Source organism: Astatotilapia calliptera, chromosome 6 (assembly GCF_900246225.1).
Source record: "Astatotilapia calliptera chromosome 6, fAstCal1.2, whole genome shotgun sequence".
Classification (NCBI taxonomy): Eukaryota; Metazoa; Chordata; class Actinopteri; order Cichliformes; family Cichlidae; genus Astatotilapia; species Astatotilapia calliptera.
The window spans coordinates 20,730,532-20,747,572 of NC_039307.1; the positions used below are offsets into that span (position 1 = coordinate 20,730,532).

General features: G+C 42.3%; 1 protein-coding gene across 1 annotated transcript in view; it reads right to left on the minus strand.

The window, feature by feature from the left end:
* Positions 1-3,424: 3,424 nt before the first annotated feature.
* LOC113024198 (MAP/microtubule affinity-regulating kinase 4-like) overlaps positions 3,425-17,041 on the minus strand; it is a 597,794-nt gene continuing 584,177 nt past the window's right edge. The window contains exons 5-13 of the mRNA XM_026171068.1: positions 8,995-9,237; positions 5,989-6,231; positions 5,720-5,854; positions 5,508-5,602; positions 5,319-5,366; positions 4,997-5,215; positions 4,709-4,889; positions 4,452-4,622; positions 3,425-4,362 (exon numbers count right to left, since the gene is read on the minus strand). Of these exons, the coding sequence (XP_026026853.1) occupies positions 4,271-4,362; positions 4,452-4,622; positions 4,709-4,889; positions 4,997-5,215; positions 5,319-5,366; positions 5,508-5,602; positions 5,720-5,854; positions 5,989-6,231; positions 8,995-9,237 (1,427 nt within the window). The 3' untranslated portion in view covers positions 3,425-4,270. The remainder of the gene's footprint in view (positions 4,363-4,451; positions 4,623-4,708; positions 4,890-4,996; positions 5,216-5,318; positions 5,367-5,507; positions 5,603-5,719; positions 5,855-5,988; positions 6,232-8,994; positions 9,238-17,041) is intronic.

Sequence of the window (17,041 nt, forward strand, 5' to 3'; positions counted from 1 at the left end):
TTGTCTCCTTGTGTACGACCGACAAACCTTACTGGACATAAAAGATGGTCTTTCTTATAACTTTCCGGAGTTCAAGTTTTGCAACACGGACGCTCCGTTTGCAGACCCCCCATTCATCTCACCTGAGACGCCTTTGTTCTCTGGCCCTGGAGGCCGCACACGCCGACGCAGAGGGAGAAGATCTGGCGTTCTGGTTCGACTGAGACGGCGCACTTACAGACCACCGTTACCCAGTTTATTACTGGCTAATATGCAGTCTCTGGAGAACAAGCTGTGCGAGCTTCGGGCACGGATCTCATTCCAGCGAGAGATGCGGGACTGCTGCGTGATCTGCCTCACAGAAACCTGGCTATCGGACAAAGTACCGGACTCCGCAATACAACTGCCGGGGTTCTCTGTGCACCGCGCGGACAGGTCACAGGATCTTACTGGGAAAAGCAGAGGCGGTGGTGTGTGTTTCATGATCAACAACAGCTGGTGTGATTATGCGAACGTGCACCCGGTCAAATCCTTCTGCTCACCGGACCTGGAGTACCTGATGATTAAGTGCCGGCCATTCTGGCTACCGAGGGAATTTACAGCAGTGATTATTACGGCTGTTTACATTCCCCCACAAGCCGACACTGACCGTGCACTCAGGGAACTGTACAGCGCGATCAGCAGCGAGGAAACCGCACACCCAGAGGCAGCATTTATCACAGCCGGAGACTTTAATAAGGGAAACCTGAAGAAAGTCTCACCAAAACTCCATCAACACATCCTTTTCAACACACGTGGAAACCGGCAACTCGACCAATGTTACACCTCTTTCCGGGATGCGTACAAAGCCCTCCCCCGCGCCCCATTCGGCCAATCAGATCACTGCTCCATCCTGCTCCTGCCCGCCTACAGGCAGAAGCTGAAACAGGAAGCTCCAACCCGGAGGGCGGTGCACTGTTGGACGGACCAATCGGAGTCTGCGCTGCGGGACTGTTTTGATCACGCGGACTGGGAAATGTTTCACGTGGCCGCCAGAGACATTGATGAATACACAGACTCAGTCTGTGGATTTATCAGGAAATGCGTGGAAGATGTCGTCCCATCCAGAACAGTCAAATCCTTCCCAAATCAAAAACCCTGGATTAACGGAGATGTTCGCGCGGCACGGAACACCGCCTTTGCCTCCGCGAACACATCGGACTACAAACACGCACATTACCAACTCCGGAAGACGATCAAAGCAGCCAAACGTGAGTACAGGGACAGGGTGGAACAACAGTTTGACAACCCTCGGAGTATGTGGCAGGGACTAAACACGATCACAGACTTTAGAGGGAAAACCAGCACACCGCAGACCACGGCCTCTCTGTGTGAGGATCTAAACGTATTCTACGCTAGATTCAACACAGCGAACACCATGAGACCGGACAGTGTGTGCACCGCGGATGACGTCAGTGCGCACACTGTGTCTGAGGAGGATGTGCAGAAGTGCTTCAGGAAGGTGAACGCACGCAAAGCTACTGGTCCGGACGGGATTCCCGGCCGCGTCCTCAGGTCATGCGCGGCTCAGCTGGCTGGAGTGTTCACACACATCTTCAACCTTTCCCTCTCTCTGTCTGTAGTCCCAGCCTGCTTCAAAATGGCCACCATCATCCCTGTACCCAAATCCTCCACCATCTCCTCATTGAACGACTGGCGACCTGTAGCCCTGACCCCCATCGTAAGCAAATGCTTCGAGAAGCTGGTCAGGGACTTCATCTGCTCTGCACTACCCGACTCACTGGACCCTCTACAGTTTGCATACCGCCACAACAGGTCCACTGATGATGCCATAGCCCTGACACTACACACTGCCCTGTCACACCTGGAGAAGAGAGACACGTATGTGAGGATGCTGTTTGTAGATTACAGCTCAGCATTCAATACCATCGTTCCCTCGAAGCTGGACAGGAAACTGCAGGATCTAGGACTGAGCAGCTCCCTCTGCAGCTGGATCCTTAGCTTCCTGTCTGACAGACGCCAGGTGGTCAGACTGGGCAGCATCACCTCATCCCCCATCACACTGAACACTGGTGCTCCACAGGGGTGTGTACTGAGCCCTCTCCTGTACTCACTCTACACCTACGACTGCACAGCCACTAACAGCTCCAACATCATTGTGAAGTTTGCGGACGACACTACAGTGGTGGGTCTTATCACCAACGGTGATGAGACGGCTTACAGGGAGGAGGTCAGCGCCCTGACCCACTGGTGTCAAGACAACCATCTCACCCTCAACGTCGCAAAGACAAAGGAGTTGATAGTGGACTTCCGGAGGTGCAGAGAAGTACACACCCCCATCACCATCAGCGGCGCTGCTGTGGAGAGAGTGAGCAGCTTCCGGTTCCTTGGCGTACACCTGGCTGAGGATCTTACGTGGTCAGTACACACAAACAAAACAGTGAAGAAGGCGCAGCAGCGCCTCTTCTTTCTCAGGAGACTGAAAAGATTCGGCATGAGCCCCCGCATCCTCAGGACCTTCTATCACTGTGCCATTGAGAGCATCCTCACTGGATGCATCACCACCTGGTATGGCAACAGCACCGCCTACAACTGCAAAGCTCTCCAGCGAGTAGTGCGGTGCTCTGAACGGATAATTGGAGGTGAGCTTCCCTCCCTCCAAGACATCTACAGGAAGCGCTGCCTGAGGAAAGCGGGGAGGATCATCAAGGACTCCAGTCACCCCAGCCATAAACTGTTCAGACTGCTTCCATCAGGAAGGAGGTTCTGCAGCATCCGGTCCCGAACCAGCAGACTGAGAGACAGCTTTTTCCATCAGGCCATCAGACTGCTGAACACGTCATAGACACCTCAGCTTCACTACTGGAACTTCAACATTATGCACTCCACACTGTATATAAATGCCACTTGTTTTGCACATATTCAACTCTGTATATTTTATTTTATATATTTTATTATTATTATTATTATTATTATTATTATTTTATTTTATTTTTTTTTACTATTTAATTTGTAAAAATGTGTACACACACACACACACACACACACACACACACACACGTAGGAAAATATTTAGTATACACATCCAGAAATGCATACACTATTATATATTGTACATATATTTATTAGTTTCAGGTTGGCCATTCTTATATTTTGCTCGTTTGTGTTGTTGTGTTTGCACATCTCTGTTGCTTGTGGGGCTCGCACACAAGAATTTCACTCGCATGTGCTGTGCCAGTGTGCCTGCACATGTGATGTGACAATAAAAGTGATTTGATTTTGACCTGCTCTCATTTACTGTTTTAGCGGTTTGGTGGTTGTAGAAATTTTGTGAGGTTTAACCTGAGATTCTGGCGTTTCGGGCAAAATAAATTTCTATTTAAAAATCGATTCAGGTTTTAATGAATCGATATCACGTTATCCAAGCCAGAATCGATTTTAATCGATAAATCGATCATCAAAACCCACCCCTATTAAGAAATATAAAATTTTCACTACTGAATGGACATTAATGATTCAATTCAACCTTAACTATAGCAACAAGTCACATCTGTTGTCTAGAGGCACTTTACATTGGAAGGCAGAGACCCTATACTATTAGAAAATGAATCCCACCAATCAGAGAGCCCACTATGAGCAAACAATCAGCAACAGTGGGAAGGAAAAACTGTTGCAACCTCTGTTAGATCCAGGAAATCTGTTGAGACGCATTAGAGGTTAGGGCAACAGATGCAAGTCTTCAGAGCAGTGACAGTGTGACTTTCGTTGTGCATACTTTAACCTGATTGAGTTTTCAGTTTTCTTACTTGTCAAAATGCATCATGAGTAAAAAACAATCCTTGACATGGTAATGAAAGAGTATTCTCAGCAAAGTTGAGTTAAACAAGTTTTAATGGAAGTTTAAGTTAAATCTTTTGATTTTTACTAATTTTGATTACATCAACGTAATTTTATTACATTAACCTAATCAAATAAGGCCAATTTTGATGAAGCTCCTGACCCAGCCCAAGCTCTCTATGAAGACGAGGAAAAACTCCCCGGGGGGCCAGAATGATGGGAAGAAACCTCGGGAAAGCCAATTCAAAGAGAGATCCCCTTTCCTGGGATGGCTGGGGGGGGGTTACAGGAATTTCAGGATAGCAAAATTTAGAATTGGCCAAAAAAACCCAAAAAACAACCTTTTCCTGTTAAAAAAAAACCAAAAAAATGAAAGAAAGACAAAAATAGAAAGTTAGGTCACGTATCACACTTATATGATAATATATGAAATGTGTGTGTGTGAGAGATGGGTTTATCTGAGCCAGGGGTGACGCTGGAGGTCCCCCAGCGTTGGGCGCTTCTCCGGGACATCGGTTAAACACGCATCCAGGAAATTCCGGCAGTCTGGAAAGAAAGAAAGGAGAGAAAAGATGAAGATGATAGTTCCAGTGATCCAAGCCATCAGTGAATCTTGAAGTGTGATGTTTTCTTACGTGGGGACAGATGCTCGTTGAATTTCAGTTTGTTTTCAATGAACGTCATGATATTAAAGTCCCCCACATGAAGTGCTTCGTACAGCACCACTCCCATTTGCCACACCGTGGTGGGTCCAGGCCTGTATTTTTTGCCCCAGTAACATTCGGGAGGGCTGTGGATAGGTGTACCTAATAAACAGACACAATTACAATTTCTTCTAAAACAAAAGGCACAAATTGCTACATCTGTGAAGAGCAGGAGCTGAATATGTTACCATAGAAGAAGCAGAACTGCGATTGCTCCGTAGCAAAGCAGCTCAGGCCAAAGTCAATGATACGAACTCGAGGCACATCTGAGCCGGTCTCAATCAGAATGTTCTCACTCTTGATGTCCCGGTGAAAGATGTCTTTCTCTTCCAGGTCCTTTGCTGCATCAACCAGTTGCTTCAGAATGACCTGGAAAAGATGAAAAAGACAGTAATGAGTCAACAGGTTGATGCTTCTCTGATACTCTATGCTTTGATTGAATGCTGTACAGTCTAAGGCTCTTCCAGTCAACTTACCTTGGCCTTTCCTTCTGGTAAACATCCTCCATTTTCTCTTATGTATTCAAACAGGTCCACCGCGGGGACAGGTCTCTCCTGCACCAGGATCAGCTCTGTGCCAAAGTCAAACCAGTCCAACAGAGACACAGGAGCCGACGTTCCCACTGATCCATCTGCTTCAGCTGCAAGCTTCAGCAAAATGGCCACTTCCACTGAGACTTCCTTCCCGTTTTCATCCTGATATATTACAACAAAGTGGATGATGAGGAACAGATGTTTCACAGGTGAACGCTGCACTCAGTCCAGGAATGTAAAAACAGTTCAAGTGTTGCACACTTACCGTCACTTTGATGGGGATTCTGTTCTTGGGAACGTGTTTGATGGCTACCTAAAAGACACAGAGCATTGGTGAGCATTTCCTCAGTATGACATCATTAAAGGTGTAAAACGGCACCTTTAATGCTCAGCTGACGATATTATCCGTTATCTGCATTACTGCCTGTCTTACTCCCACCATCTGAACACTTACTGGGAAATGATCTGTTATCCTGTAGCCAGCAAACACTGCTCCACAGCCGCCATTTCCTAGATGGTGCTCCTGCACATATCTGGCTTGGTATTCCCCTGAAAAGACCCAAATGTTGTTTTACTACAGCTGTGACACAAATTACTCTCTGCTGTACCCTAAATGTTCATTTTGCTCTTCACCTGAGTATAAAAGCCAAGCTGCTTGCTACTTACGTTGCTGGTCGGCTGCTGGATTTTGGACGACGTTTTTGGTTTTGTCCTTTTTCTTTTTCTTGGGTGACTCTTTGCTGTCTCCCGCAGACTTGTTTCTGCCATTTTTTGTGCACCCCTTTGTGTTTTGACTGCAGTCTGCAGATGTGGAAAACAGCAAAAGCACATCAGCGTATTAGATCATACACACAAATATCTCCCAAACACTAATATCTTAAACCGAGCAACCAGCTGTGCACTTAATCTACCCCTCACTCAACTAATTAGCCTACCTTTACCAGTGTCCACGGAGGAAGACGCTTGCTCCCTGTCTTCACTCGTAGGCTCAGCAAGTTTAATCTTCTTCGGTGCACTGGTTGTGCCCGCTCCATCTTGCTGGGCCTTACGCTTCACTGCTTTGACCTGGTGTGTATCTGAGCTGGTGGAAGGAGCAGCCTGCTCAGTGACCCTCCTTCTTTTTACGGGGGTCTTCTTTTCAGGACTGGCCTTTCTTTTAGCCATCCTGCTCTTAGAGTCTATAAACAACAACAACAACACAGTAGTGAAAAAGAGTGCTCGACATCAGGACCGGAAGGATTTTGATGCCATTTTAGGAAGTATTGGTTAAATTATAATAACAAGTTTATCCTTTTGATAAAAAACAGAGCAACACGAGTCCATACTAGGTCTACTAAGACTTAGATCTTCATGACACTTGTTGATCTGTTTTTACTGCTGAGTCCAAGAATAAACTTGTCACATTATTTTACCAAAAGACAAAGTGCCCCATTAACCTTTCTTTGATTAGACGTGTTGTAATTATGCTGTTTTCAGTCAAACATACCCATATGGAAAAGAAATGGTACAAATTTATAAAAGACTTGCATAAGATGTGGCCTACTTCATACAGTGAATCATATCAGGCTTATATGATTTACTCGTGAAAGTGGCCACTTTCTCATTACTTTCATATATTGTTTTAGTAAGTATCCAAAACATACAAGTTTCACACAAGACAGATACAAACTTTATAAGATTTATATATATCTTTTCCATATGGGTAGGATTCAAATGTTTCATTTTATACACAGACTGTCAACATTTTTAGAAAAGTAGATTCTGTTATTTGAGGGATTTTACCCAGATTTGATGTATTTGTTTACTTACTTTGATCTCCTGGATCTTTCTTTTCTCCTGAATTTGTATTTTTTCTCGTTTCCTTTTTCATGTTAATTTTTGAGACCTTGTAAAATGGAAAATGTCACCGTGATGAGGGAATACTTCTTCAAATGTGTGCGCTTGTCTTTCCTAAGCTGTTTAAGCGAGTTCCGTAAGTGAGCTTTCAAAATAAACTCAGGAGTAGGGATGGGTATCGTTTCGGTTTTATCCGATACCGGTGCCAAACCGGTACTTTTGAAACGGTGCCGGTGCTCAAACGGTGCTCAAACCGGTGCTTAAAGAATGGAGAGCACAAAATTGGTCCAAAAACCTCTCATGTTCAGCTGTTTTTTGTAAAAAGATAACAATGTTAGCCTTTTCTGCAGCTATGGGGCATATATGGCATCACTCTTGGCTGGAAGCAGTGCTTAATCAATGGAAAAAACACAAACTTTGTCCTAAACCTCTCATGTTTAACTGTTTTCCACTTTTTCTTTGGTCTTTTTAGCCTTTTTGGCCAGGGTGAAGCGAGTATCTGCCATCAAACAAGAGGACAGCTGCATGTAGCTATGATGATGTTTGCTAGTTCACCTTACCTGCATTAATGTAATAACGTGGTTAGCCTACTCAACGTAAATTACACACGAACAACATTAAGCTACTCACGCAGAGAAGAACGGCTGCTGCTGCATCATCATCCGTCATCATTTCTGCTACACTGGCAGGGCTAGGGGCCAGGACTCTCCTCTTCGTGTTTTTGGGGGATGTTGCATAACAGGCAACCCACCCGCAGTAGATGTGCTCGGTGTGAGGTCTCGCAGCAAGCTATCAAATACGGCGCATTTCTCGGCTTTAAAAAAAAACGCTATGCGTCGCTAGGTGTTTCATCGGATTCGAGGTGTTACCTCCTTTGACAGTATCACAGTATCAGCTTAAAGCACTTGTTGCAGGCTGCTGAGTTTGCATATATTGCTGTGAAGTACAGCCAGACTTTTGACCGCTTCGCCTTGGACATTTTTAATCTGTAGCTCTGCTCTAAAAGAACGCACGTACCTGGACCCGCCTACTATCCTCGGAAACGTAAAATGATTGGCTAGAAGTGTATCACAGCTCAGGAAAAAAAAGCACCGAAATAAAGCACCGAAATGTGCGCTGCTTTTCGGTCTGGTTACTACCGTTTATGTCAGAACCGACACCGGTACCCATCCCTACTCAGGAGACTATGGCATCAGAACCTTGCCTTTCAGTGACATCACCGACTGCCAGTAAAAGTGCTCCTAAGTAGTTTAAAGAAAAACACTATGGCAGACAAAGCCATAATAATTCATATAATTTAATGAGAAGTCGATATACCTACCTATAAATTTTGTTTTTTAAATTGTGCATTTATTTTTTTATATAGTGTAACTACTGGACCTTATTTCTCTTTTTAAATCTAGAGACAACCACGTTTTTGAGGTTGTATCACCTTTCCCATAGCTATTCATTTGTGTGAATAGCTATGGGTTAACTAGCTATTGGTGTTAATTTACTGATTAACTTATAAAACACATGCTCAACTTACTGAAAAAGTCCCACAGTGGCTTCCATCCTTATGTTGGTTTGTCCAGTTTACGGCAGAACACATCAAACCTGGGGCCCATGTCAGCCCTACTTGCGGCCGTATATTTAAGTGAAGAAATATAAAGCAATTTGGCACTTGAAGAGCCTTTTTTGTTAGCGGGGGATTTATTTATTTTTGAGTCCAATGTTAAAATGCGTTCTTAAAAAAGTTAAAAAAAAAAATTAATATGAAGGTCTAACCCAGGAGTCAGCAACCTTTCTGATGATAAGTGCCATCTAAAATTTCCTTAGAAGTCAACGTGCCATATGATTGCATTAGCAATAAATTTAATAACGCTCTATATCAACAGTTACACACTATATAGACCAACTTTATAGAATTATATTTGTTCGCAGATGTTGGCATAGAGCAGATCAGCTATTTTGAAACAAAAAATACACTTTTTTTTCATCAGTAACAAGAACTCCATAACAGCAAATGAACTGTACAACAGAAAAATATCTCCCAAACACTAATATCTTAAACCGAGCAACCAGCTGTGCACTTAATCTACCCCTCACTCAACTAATTAGCCTACCTTTACCAGTGTCCACAGAGGAAGACGCTTGCTCCCTGTCTTCACTCGTAGGCTCAGCAAGTTTAATCTTCTTCGGTGCACTGGTTGTGCCCGCTCCATCTTGCTGGGCCTTACGCTTCACTGCTTTGACCTGGTGTGTTACTGAGCTGGTGGAAGGAGCAGCCTGCTCAGTGACCCTCCCTCTTTTTACGGGGGTCTTCTTTTCAGGACTGGCCTTTCTTTTAGCCATCCTGCTCTTAGAGTCTATAAACAACAACAACAACAACACAGTAGTGAAAAAGAGTGCTCGACATCAGGACCGGAAGGATTTTGATGCCATTTTAGGAAGTATTGGTTAAATTATAATAACAAGTTTATCCTTTTGATAAAAACAGAGCAACACGAGTCCATACTAGGTCTACTAAGACTTAGATCTTCATGACACTTGTTGATCTGTTTTTACTGCTGAGTCCAAGAATAAACTTGTCACATTATTTTACCAAAAGACAAAGTGCCCCATTAACCTTTCTTTGATTAGACGTGTTGTAATTATGCTATTTTCAGTCAAACATACCCATATGGAAAAGAAATAGTACAAATTTATAAAAGACTTGCGTAAGATGTGGCCTACTTCATGCAGTGAATCATATCAGGCTTATATGATTTACTCATGAAAGTGGCCACTTTCTCATTACTTTCATATATTGTTTTAGTAAGTATCCAAAACATACAAGTTTCACACAAGACAGATACAAACTTTATAAGATTTATATATATCTTTTCCATATGGGTAGGATTCAAATGTTTCATTTTATACACAGACTGTCAACATTTTTAGAAAAGTAGATTCTGTTATTTGAGGGATTTTACCCAGATTTGATGTATTTGTTTACTTACTTTGATCTCCTGGATCTTTCTTATCTCCTGAATTTGTATTTTTTCTCGTTTCCTTTTTCATGTTAATTTTTGAGACCGTTTAAAAGTGAAAATGTCACCGTGATGAGGGAATACTTCTTCAAATGTGTGCGCTTGTCTTTCCTAAGCTGTTTAAGCGAGTTCCGTAAGTTAGCTTTCAAAATAAACTCAGGAGACTATGGCAACAGAACCTTGCCTTTCAGTGACATCACCGACTGCCAGTAAAAGTGTTCCTAAGTAGTTTAAAGAAAAACACTGTGGCAGACAAAGCCATAATAATTCATATAATTTAATGAGAAGTCGATATACCTACCTATAAATTTTGTTTTTTAAATTGTGCATTTATTTTTTATATAGTGTAACTACTGGACTTTTTTTCTCTTTTTAAATCTAGAGACAACCACGTTTTTGAGGTTGTATCACCTTTCTCATAGCTATTCATTTGTGTGAATAGCTATGGGTTAACTAGCTATTGGTGTTAATTTACTGATTAACTTATAAAACACATGCTCAACTTACTGAAAAAGTCCCACAGTGGCTTCCATCCTTATGTTGGTTTGTCCAGTTTACGGCAGAACACATCAAACCTGGGGCCCATGTCAGCCCTACTTGCGGCCGTATATTTAAGGGAAGAAATATAAAGCAATTTGGCACTTGAAGAGCCTTTTTTGTTAGCGGGGGATTTATTTATTTTTGAGTCCAATGTTAAAATGCGTTCTTAAAAAAGTTAAAAAAAAAAATTAATATGAAGGTCTAACCCAGGAGTCAGCAACCTTTCTGATGATAAGTGCCATCTAAAATTTCCTTAGAAGTCAACGTGCCATATGATTGCAGTAGCAATAAATTAAATAACGCTCTATATCAACAGTTACACACTATATAGACCAACTTTATAGAATTATATTTGTTCGCAGATGTTAGCATAGAGCAGATCAGCTATTTTGAAACAAAAAATACACTTTTTTTTCATCAGTAACAAGAACTCCATAACAGCAAATGAACTGTACAACAGAAAATGTAAATGCTATTTTTGGTCTTCTCAAAACAATGATAAGAAAAATAAACTGGGCCAATATGGCATGTTTGTTAATACAGGGATGGACATAGAGCTGGGCGATATATCGAGTTTTTTAAAAAATATCGATATATTTTTATATTAGATATAAGATGTGACCATATCCTTTATATCGATATATACGTTATAATTATAGTTGTGGAGCCAGAAGTTTGCCTCTCTTTCGTCCACTTTTGTCTTTACGCAACGTTACTCGGCCTCGCCTCTCCTTCACTGAACACAACTCCCCCTCCTCCCCCATAGCTTCACCTGCAGGCAGCGACAAGATGAACACGGCAAATCTCCGTTAACGAGTTACTGCGCATCGCTCCGTGCGTGGGGCTGGACGGCGTCAACGTGCTAACGAGCTAACCACGCTAACGCCATGCAGCCCACAGGGGCTGCACAGCCTAAAATCCTTTCATTTTCTCAAAAGTTGACAGCGCGCCTTATGTATGAATTCTGGTTGTGCTTGATGACCGCGAACCGATTTTATGTGGAACACGGCGCTCAGCAATCTGTCAAAAAATGTTTTAGTACGACTTTAGTAAGCTACGGAGCTGCACCGCTTGATGGATTGTCGGAGCATTACGGCTACCGAGGAGCCTCGCGTAGTAATATGCACTGTGCTTCAACGTAATATTACCGTATTGTGTGTGTATAAGGACCATAAATGGCACCTGAAGCGGATTTCAAACTCCAGGCTGTCAGTCACGCAGTAGAAGTTGGGAACAGAGCAGCTGTGAAATCTGCCCTTGTTATTATGCTCAGCGTCTTTTAGTTTACATTTTGACTGCTGTTACGTTTCGGTGTTGTCAGTGTTTTGTTTTTGCGTGACTGTCATGTGTTTCCTGCTTTACTTTGAAGGTCTGTGTTATTTTAGTGTGTTCAGTTTACGTTTTCCCTGTCTCGTCAGTTCTAATTTGCCCCAGCTGTGTTTCCCTCCTGTGGTCCATTCCCTGATTGCTCCTTCTATGTATTTAAGCCTTGTGTTTCAGTATGTCATGGTCGCGATCTCCCCCGTGTTGTAAATAGTTTGGTGTGTTTGTTGTAAATAAATAGTCTGTTGTAAATAGTTGTGAATGGGTTTGTTAATATTTTCGTTTGAGACACCTTCGTTTTGGGATTTTGGTGGAGGGCCTTCGTGGTTTTATTTTCCTTATCTTTGTTTTTCTACGTTGCACCCCGGTTGCCTAGGCCGGGGTGTAACATATGGGGGCTCGTCCAATCGCGGGAGGGTCCGAGGGCCGCTTCGGCCTCCGTCTGTCTTCGCTGGAGGGCCCGGGGACCGCTTCAGCCGTCCGCCGTCGCTGGAGGGTCCGGGGGAGGGACCGCTTCAGCCGTCTGTCTTCGCTGGAGGGTCCGAGGGCCGGTCCAGCCTTCATCCGCCTTCGCTGGAGGGTCCGAGGGACCGTCCCGGCCTTCGTCGTCTGCTGGAGGGTCCGAGGGACTGCTCCAGCCTTCATCCGCCTTCGCTGGAGGGTCCGAGGAACCGCTCCAGCCTTCGTCTGCTGGAGGGTCCGAGGGACCGCTCCAGCCTTCGTCGTCTGCTGGAGGGTCAGTGGGACCGCTCCAGCCTTCATCAGCCTTCGTCCGTCTTCGCTGGAGGGTCCGTTGGAGGGACCGCTCCAGCCTTCGTCCGCCTTCGCTGGAGGGTCCGAGGCTCCGCTCCAGCCTTCGTCTGCCTTCGCTGGAGGGTCCGAGGCACCGCTTCAGTCTTCGTTTGTCTTCGCTGGAGGGTCCGAGGCACCGCTCCAGACTTCATCCGTCTTCGCTGGAGGGTCCGGGGGACCGCTCCAGCCTTCGTCGTCTGCTGGAGGGTCCGTGGGACCGCTCCAGCCTCCACCAGCCTTCATCCGCTTTTGATCAAACATTTCACTTGGGGTTACATGTTTGATTTTTGGGTGGGGGGAAATGTTACGTTTCGGTGTTGTCAGTGTTTTGTTTTTGCGTGACTGTCATGTGTTTCCTGCTTTACTTTGAAGGTCTGTGTTATTTTAGTGTGTTCAGTTTACGTTTTCCCTGTCTCGTCAGTTCTAATTTGCCCCAGCTGTGTTTCCCTCCTGTGGTCCATTCCCTGATTGCTCCTTCTATGTATTTAAGCCTTGTGTTTCAGTATGTCATGGTCGCGATCTCCCCCGTGTTGTAAATAGTTTGGTGTGTTTGTTGTAAATAAATAGTCTGTTGTAAATAGTTGAGAATGGGTTTGTTAATATTTTCGTTTGAGACACCTTCGTTTTGGGATTTTGGTGGAGGGCCTTCGTGGTTTTATTTTCCTTATCTTTGTTTTTCTACGTTGCACCCCGGTTGCCTAGGCCGGGGTGTAACACTGCACAATTGTGAGCTTTTTGTTATGGACAAAAACAACATACTTTTCTTTTATTTATGGAGCATTATTTTTAATAAATGCTCATAATTTATTTTTGAGTAGTTTTTTTCATGTACATCTGTGCTTTATGTTAATAAAAGTGCCTGTGTGACATCTGAGACACAGCTTTGACTAAGAACTCTCTTTTTGTTCTTACTTTATGGCTTTAAAAAAATATCGAGATATATATCTTATATCGCCATCCAGCTAAAAAATATCGAGATATGAATTTTGGGTCATATCGCCCAGCCCTAGATGGACATGTTAATGTGACCTTTGGTCTCCCACTCAGAGACACAGGTCTACGAGTGTCCAGCATGCAGACGGCTACCTGAGGACACTCTTCGTGTGAGAGAAAATCTGCTCACGCAGATATGTAGAGCCAAATACTGTCAATAAGGCCTCTGCAATGTTCTGAAGACAGTTAAACTTGTCAGGTAGTGATGTCCAGCAGGTGAAAATGCAAGCTCCATGAACACGCACAGCTGTGGATTCCAGCTGTTTTATTTGTGTTTTGACTTTGACCTAATACTTCATCCATTCATTCGTTCATTCATTCGTTGTGTGAATCTCTAATATAAGTGAATAGCAGGGTCAGGGTTTTTCTGTTATCCTTGTATACAGATCCACTGCAGTTTGATGCGCTGCTCACTCAGAGATAAGATTATACATGTTCAGTCATTACGCTGACACCAGGAGCATAATGGCTGTCATTACGCGTTTTCTTATTTTAGGGGATAAAACCCCCTATAACTACAGATAACAGCAACCAATATGTAAATTATTCAAATGCATTTGATTAATAAGGGTTGTATTATTCCTTTTAAGTTCTGGAAATTAAATACGTTTTGTGGTTAAAGTTTGCTAAGTGTTATCAGTTGCTATGAATTTGTATAAGTAGCTTAAACTAATATTGTCTAATCATAAACGATTGGTGTTGTATATAATACAGCTTTAAAAAACTTGAAGGATTTAGCTTTGTGATTATTTTTGTTTTTTTCAAAGCCGGTGGCGTAACTGGACATTTTACTTTCTGACTCAGTCTTACTCAAGGAAGCATGAAGCCTGAGTCATCAGTAAAAAGTATAGTATAATTGTGAGGTTCTGCTCCTGTGGAACTAGCTCCCAGTTTAGATTTGGAGACACATGCGGTCTCTACTTTTAAGATCAAACAAAACTTTCCTTTTTGATTAAACCTCAGGTGACTCTGAACCATCCCTTAAGCTTTGCAGGCTCAGAGTGCAGGATGCACAGAGGTTCTCCTCCACTATGTAACTCTCAGTGCTGTCATCTCCTCAACCAGTTACAAGCAGATACCTCCCCTGCCCATATCCTGGTTCTGTCAGAGATTTCTTCCTGTTAAAAAGGAGTTCTTTCTATCCGTTGTTGCCAGTCACTTGCTCACAGGGGATTATCTGGTTGTTTGATCAGTTATGAATCTGCATTTGTGTTTGTAATAAATAATCTATTCCATATTTATTGATAGTAATTTAGTATTTATTCAGTAAAGTTAATTGTTGTTGTTATTACAGTGATTCATTTTTATTTATTTATACAAATACAATTAAACATTTTAAAATATATTCTTTTTAAGTCAAGTTAAACCTTACCTTTGATCTTTGTATTCATTTATTTTTAATATTGATTCCATCTATTAATTTTGCGCACTCAGCCAATAGGCATCAGTATAAATAACAAAAATATCTTAAGAAGTTTCTTATGCTTCCACAAAGTGTCACAAAAATATCACCAAATTTTAATTTGCTCTTATATTTATCAGTGAAAACTACAGAAAAAATTCCATTCATCAATTTGTAGCACAATGCGAGTAAGAATGCAAACATACTTTTGGATCTGAGACGGGCTCAAACCTAATGGAGGTCATTAAACATGTAAATCAACAAAAAGTACAATTACATCACAGACCACAAAATATAAGGAGCCACCAACACACTGTAGAAAAGTTTGATTCTCTTCGTCCTCTCAAAAACATAAACAAAAACAAAACCCAGATGCACCAGGCCGTCCACTTGTTTAAATGACAAAAGTAACACTTTAAAAAAAAATTACACTGAGCACACTAGATCTAAAGATGAGACCTGTTGCCATCCTTGTGTAATTTGGCATACTTGAACCTTTTTCCATCTCCGGTCTTCACAGCCACCCTTCCATTTAGGCCAATTCTGATGAGGCATCAGTGAACAGATCAGCTGAAGGGCCAGATGAATCTCTCAGGTTCGGTGTTAGCTCTGTTGTATTTTTACCTGTTTCTTAAAGACATGTAGTGTTCTTTTCTTCCATTTCCTTGAACTTCCTCAATTCTGTTCATTGTGAGATGGACAGAATCAACTATCTGAGGCATGCTGAGATATGTTAGCATTAGGTTAATTTTCAGTTTGGTGAGCTACTTGGGAATTACTTAAATACGATTATACCTTTTAAACTGTGTTACCGTTGACATTTTTCATAGATTCAACCAAAAACAAGGAAACAAATGTGTTTTCATGACAGGATGTTACTAACAAAATGCCAAAGATACAATTTAAAAATGGGTCTTCACTAAGTTGTCTGAGTGTAGACAAAACGCTGGTTCATCCCTTGAATTAGCTGCCTTTGAATTACACATTGACTTATGAGTGACCTAAAATAAACATTTCACTGAAAATGAGTGAAAAGTCACCCAATGTCAAAAGAAAAACAAAAGAAAGCCAAGAGAACTATTAGTTAACAAAGCAGTCTGTGCCCTGATGCACTGGATTATAACATTAGTGAGAGGTGCTGGTTACTCCCATATCATCAGTGGTTTGGTATCTGATAGTCTGGTGTTATATTTTGCACCGCAGTGAGAAAAGGTAATTAAAACTGACAATGGATCAGCTGTCCCACTAGCCAGTAGATTCACAGTACACTTCCATTTTTTTAACCAACCAGAATAGGTCAAGGTCGGCTGTGCAGCAGGCAGGAATTGGACCTAAAACGTCAGACTTGGGAAACAAGAGGTAAACTTAGAAGCAGCTTTATTGCTTAGCCTTTACCAAAGCACAAAATAATAACAGCTCAACTAATTCTCATTCACACAATGAAGAGGGAACCAACCATGAGGGAGAACAAAAAGAGCAGATTGAGACTAAGACAATATGTCCACATAGGATGATGAGGAAAATACTAAAGGTGAGCAGATCCATCCAGATATTGACAGTATTAATACCAATGCTGGAAATGGTATCAGAGTGAGAGTATCTTGATAGGATTGATCCTTTGTTTCTGTCTTCTAAGTTCAGCAGCATGTAGCCCACTGAATGTCTTCAATTAGTTGTTTTTAGGAAATAAATAGATACACCTCGGACATGCACTCTGAAAAATATCTGAACCTTTTTGTGTTGACTATCATATCTATTTTATTTATATCCCATAGGACATTTAAACAACAGAAGTTGACCCAGAGTGCTTTAGAAACAGGCACATATACATTTCATGTTTAAAAAAACAAACAAACAAACAAACAAAAAAACAGTTTCAAATACATGAAAAGCTGATTGGTGTGTTTTGTTGTGCTAACTAATTATTGTGGAAATTAAAAATCACAGTGACTTAGTGGTTGTTAAAATTTAGAATTCAATGCAAATTCATGATGCTTCATCTCATAAATAATTACACACTGCTCTTTGATACATAAGCTGCTTATTAAAAGTTAAATGTATCAGTTTTGGTATTGGCAATACTAGCCATTT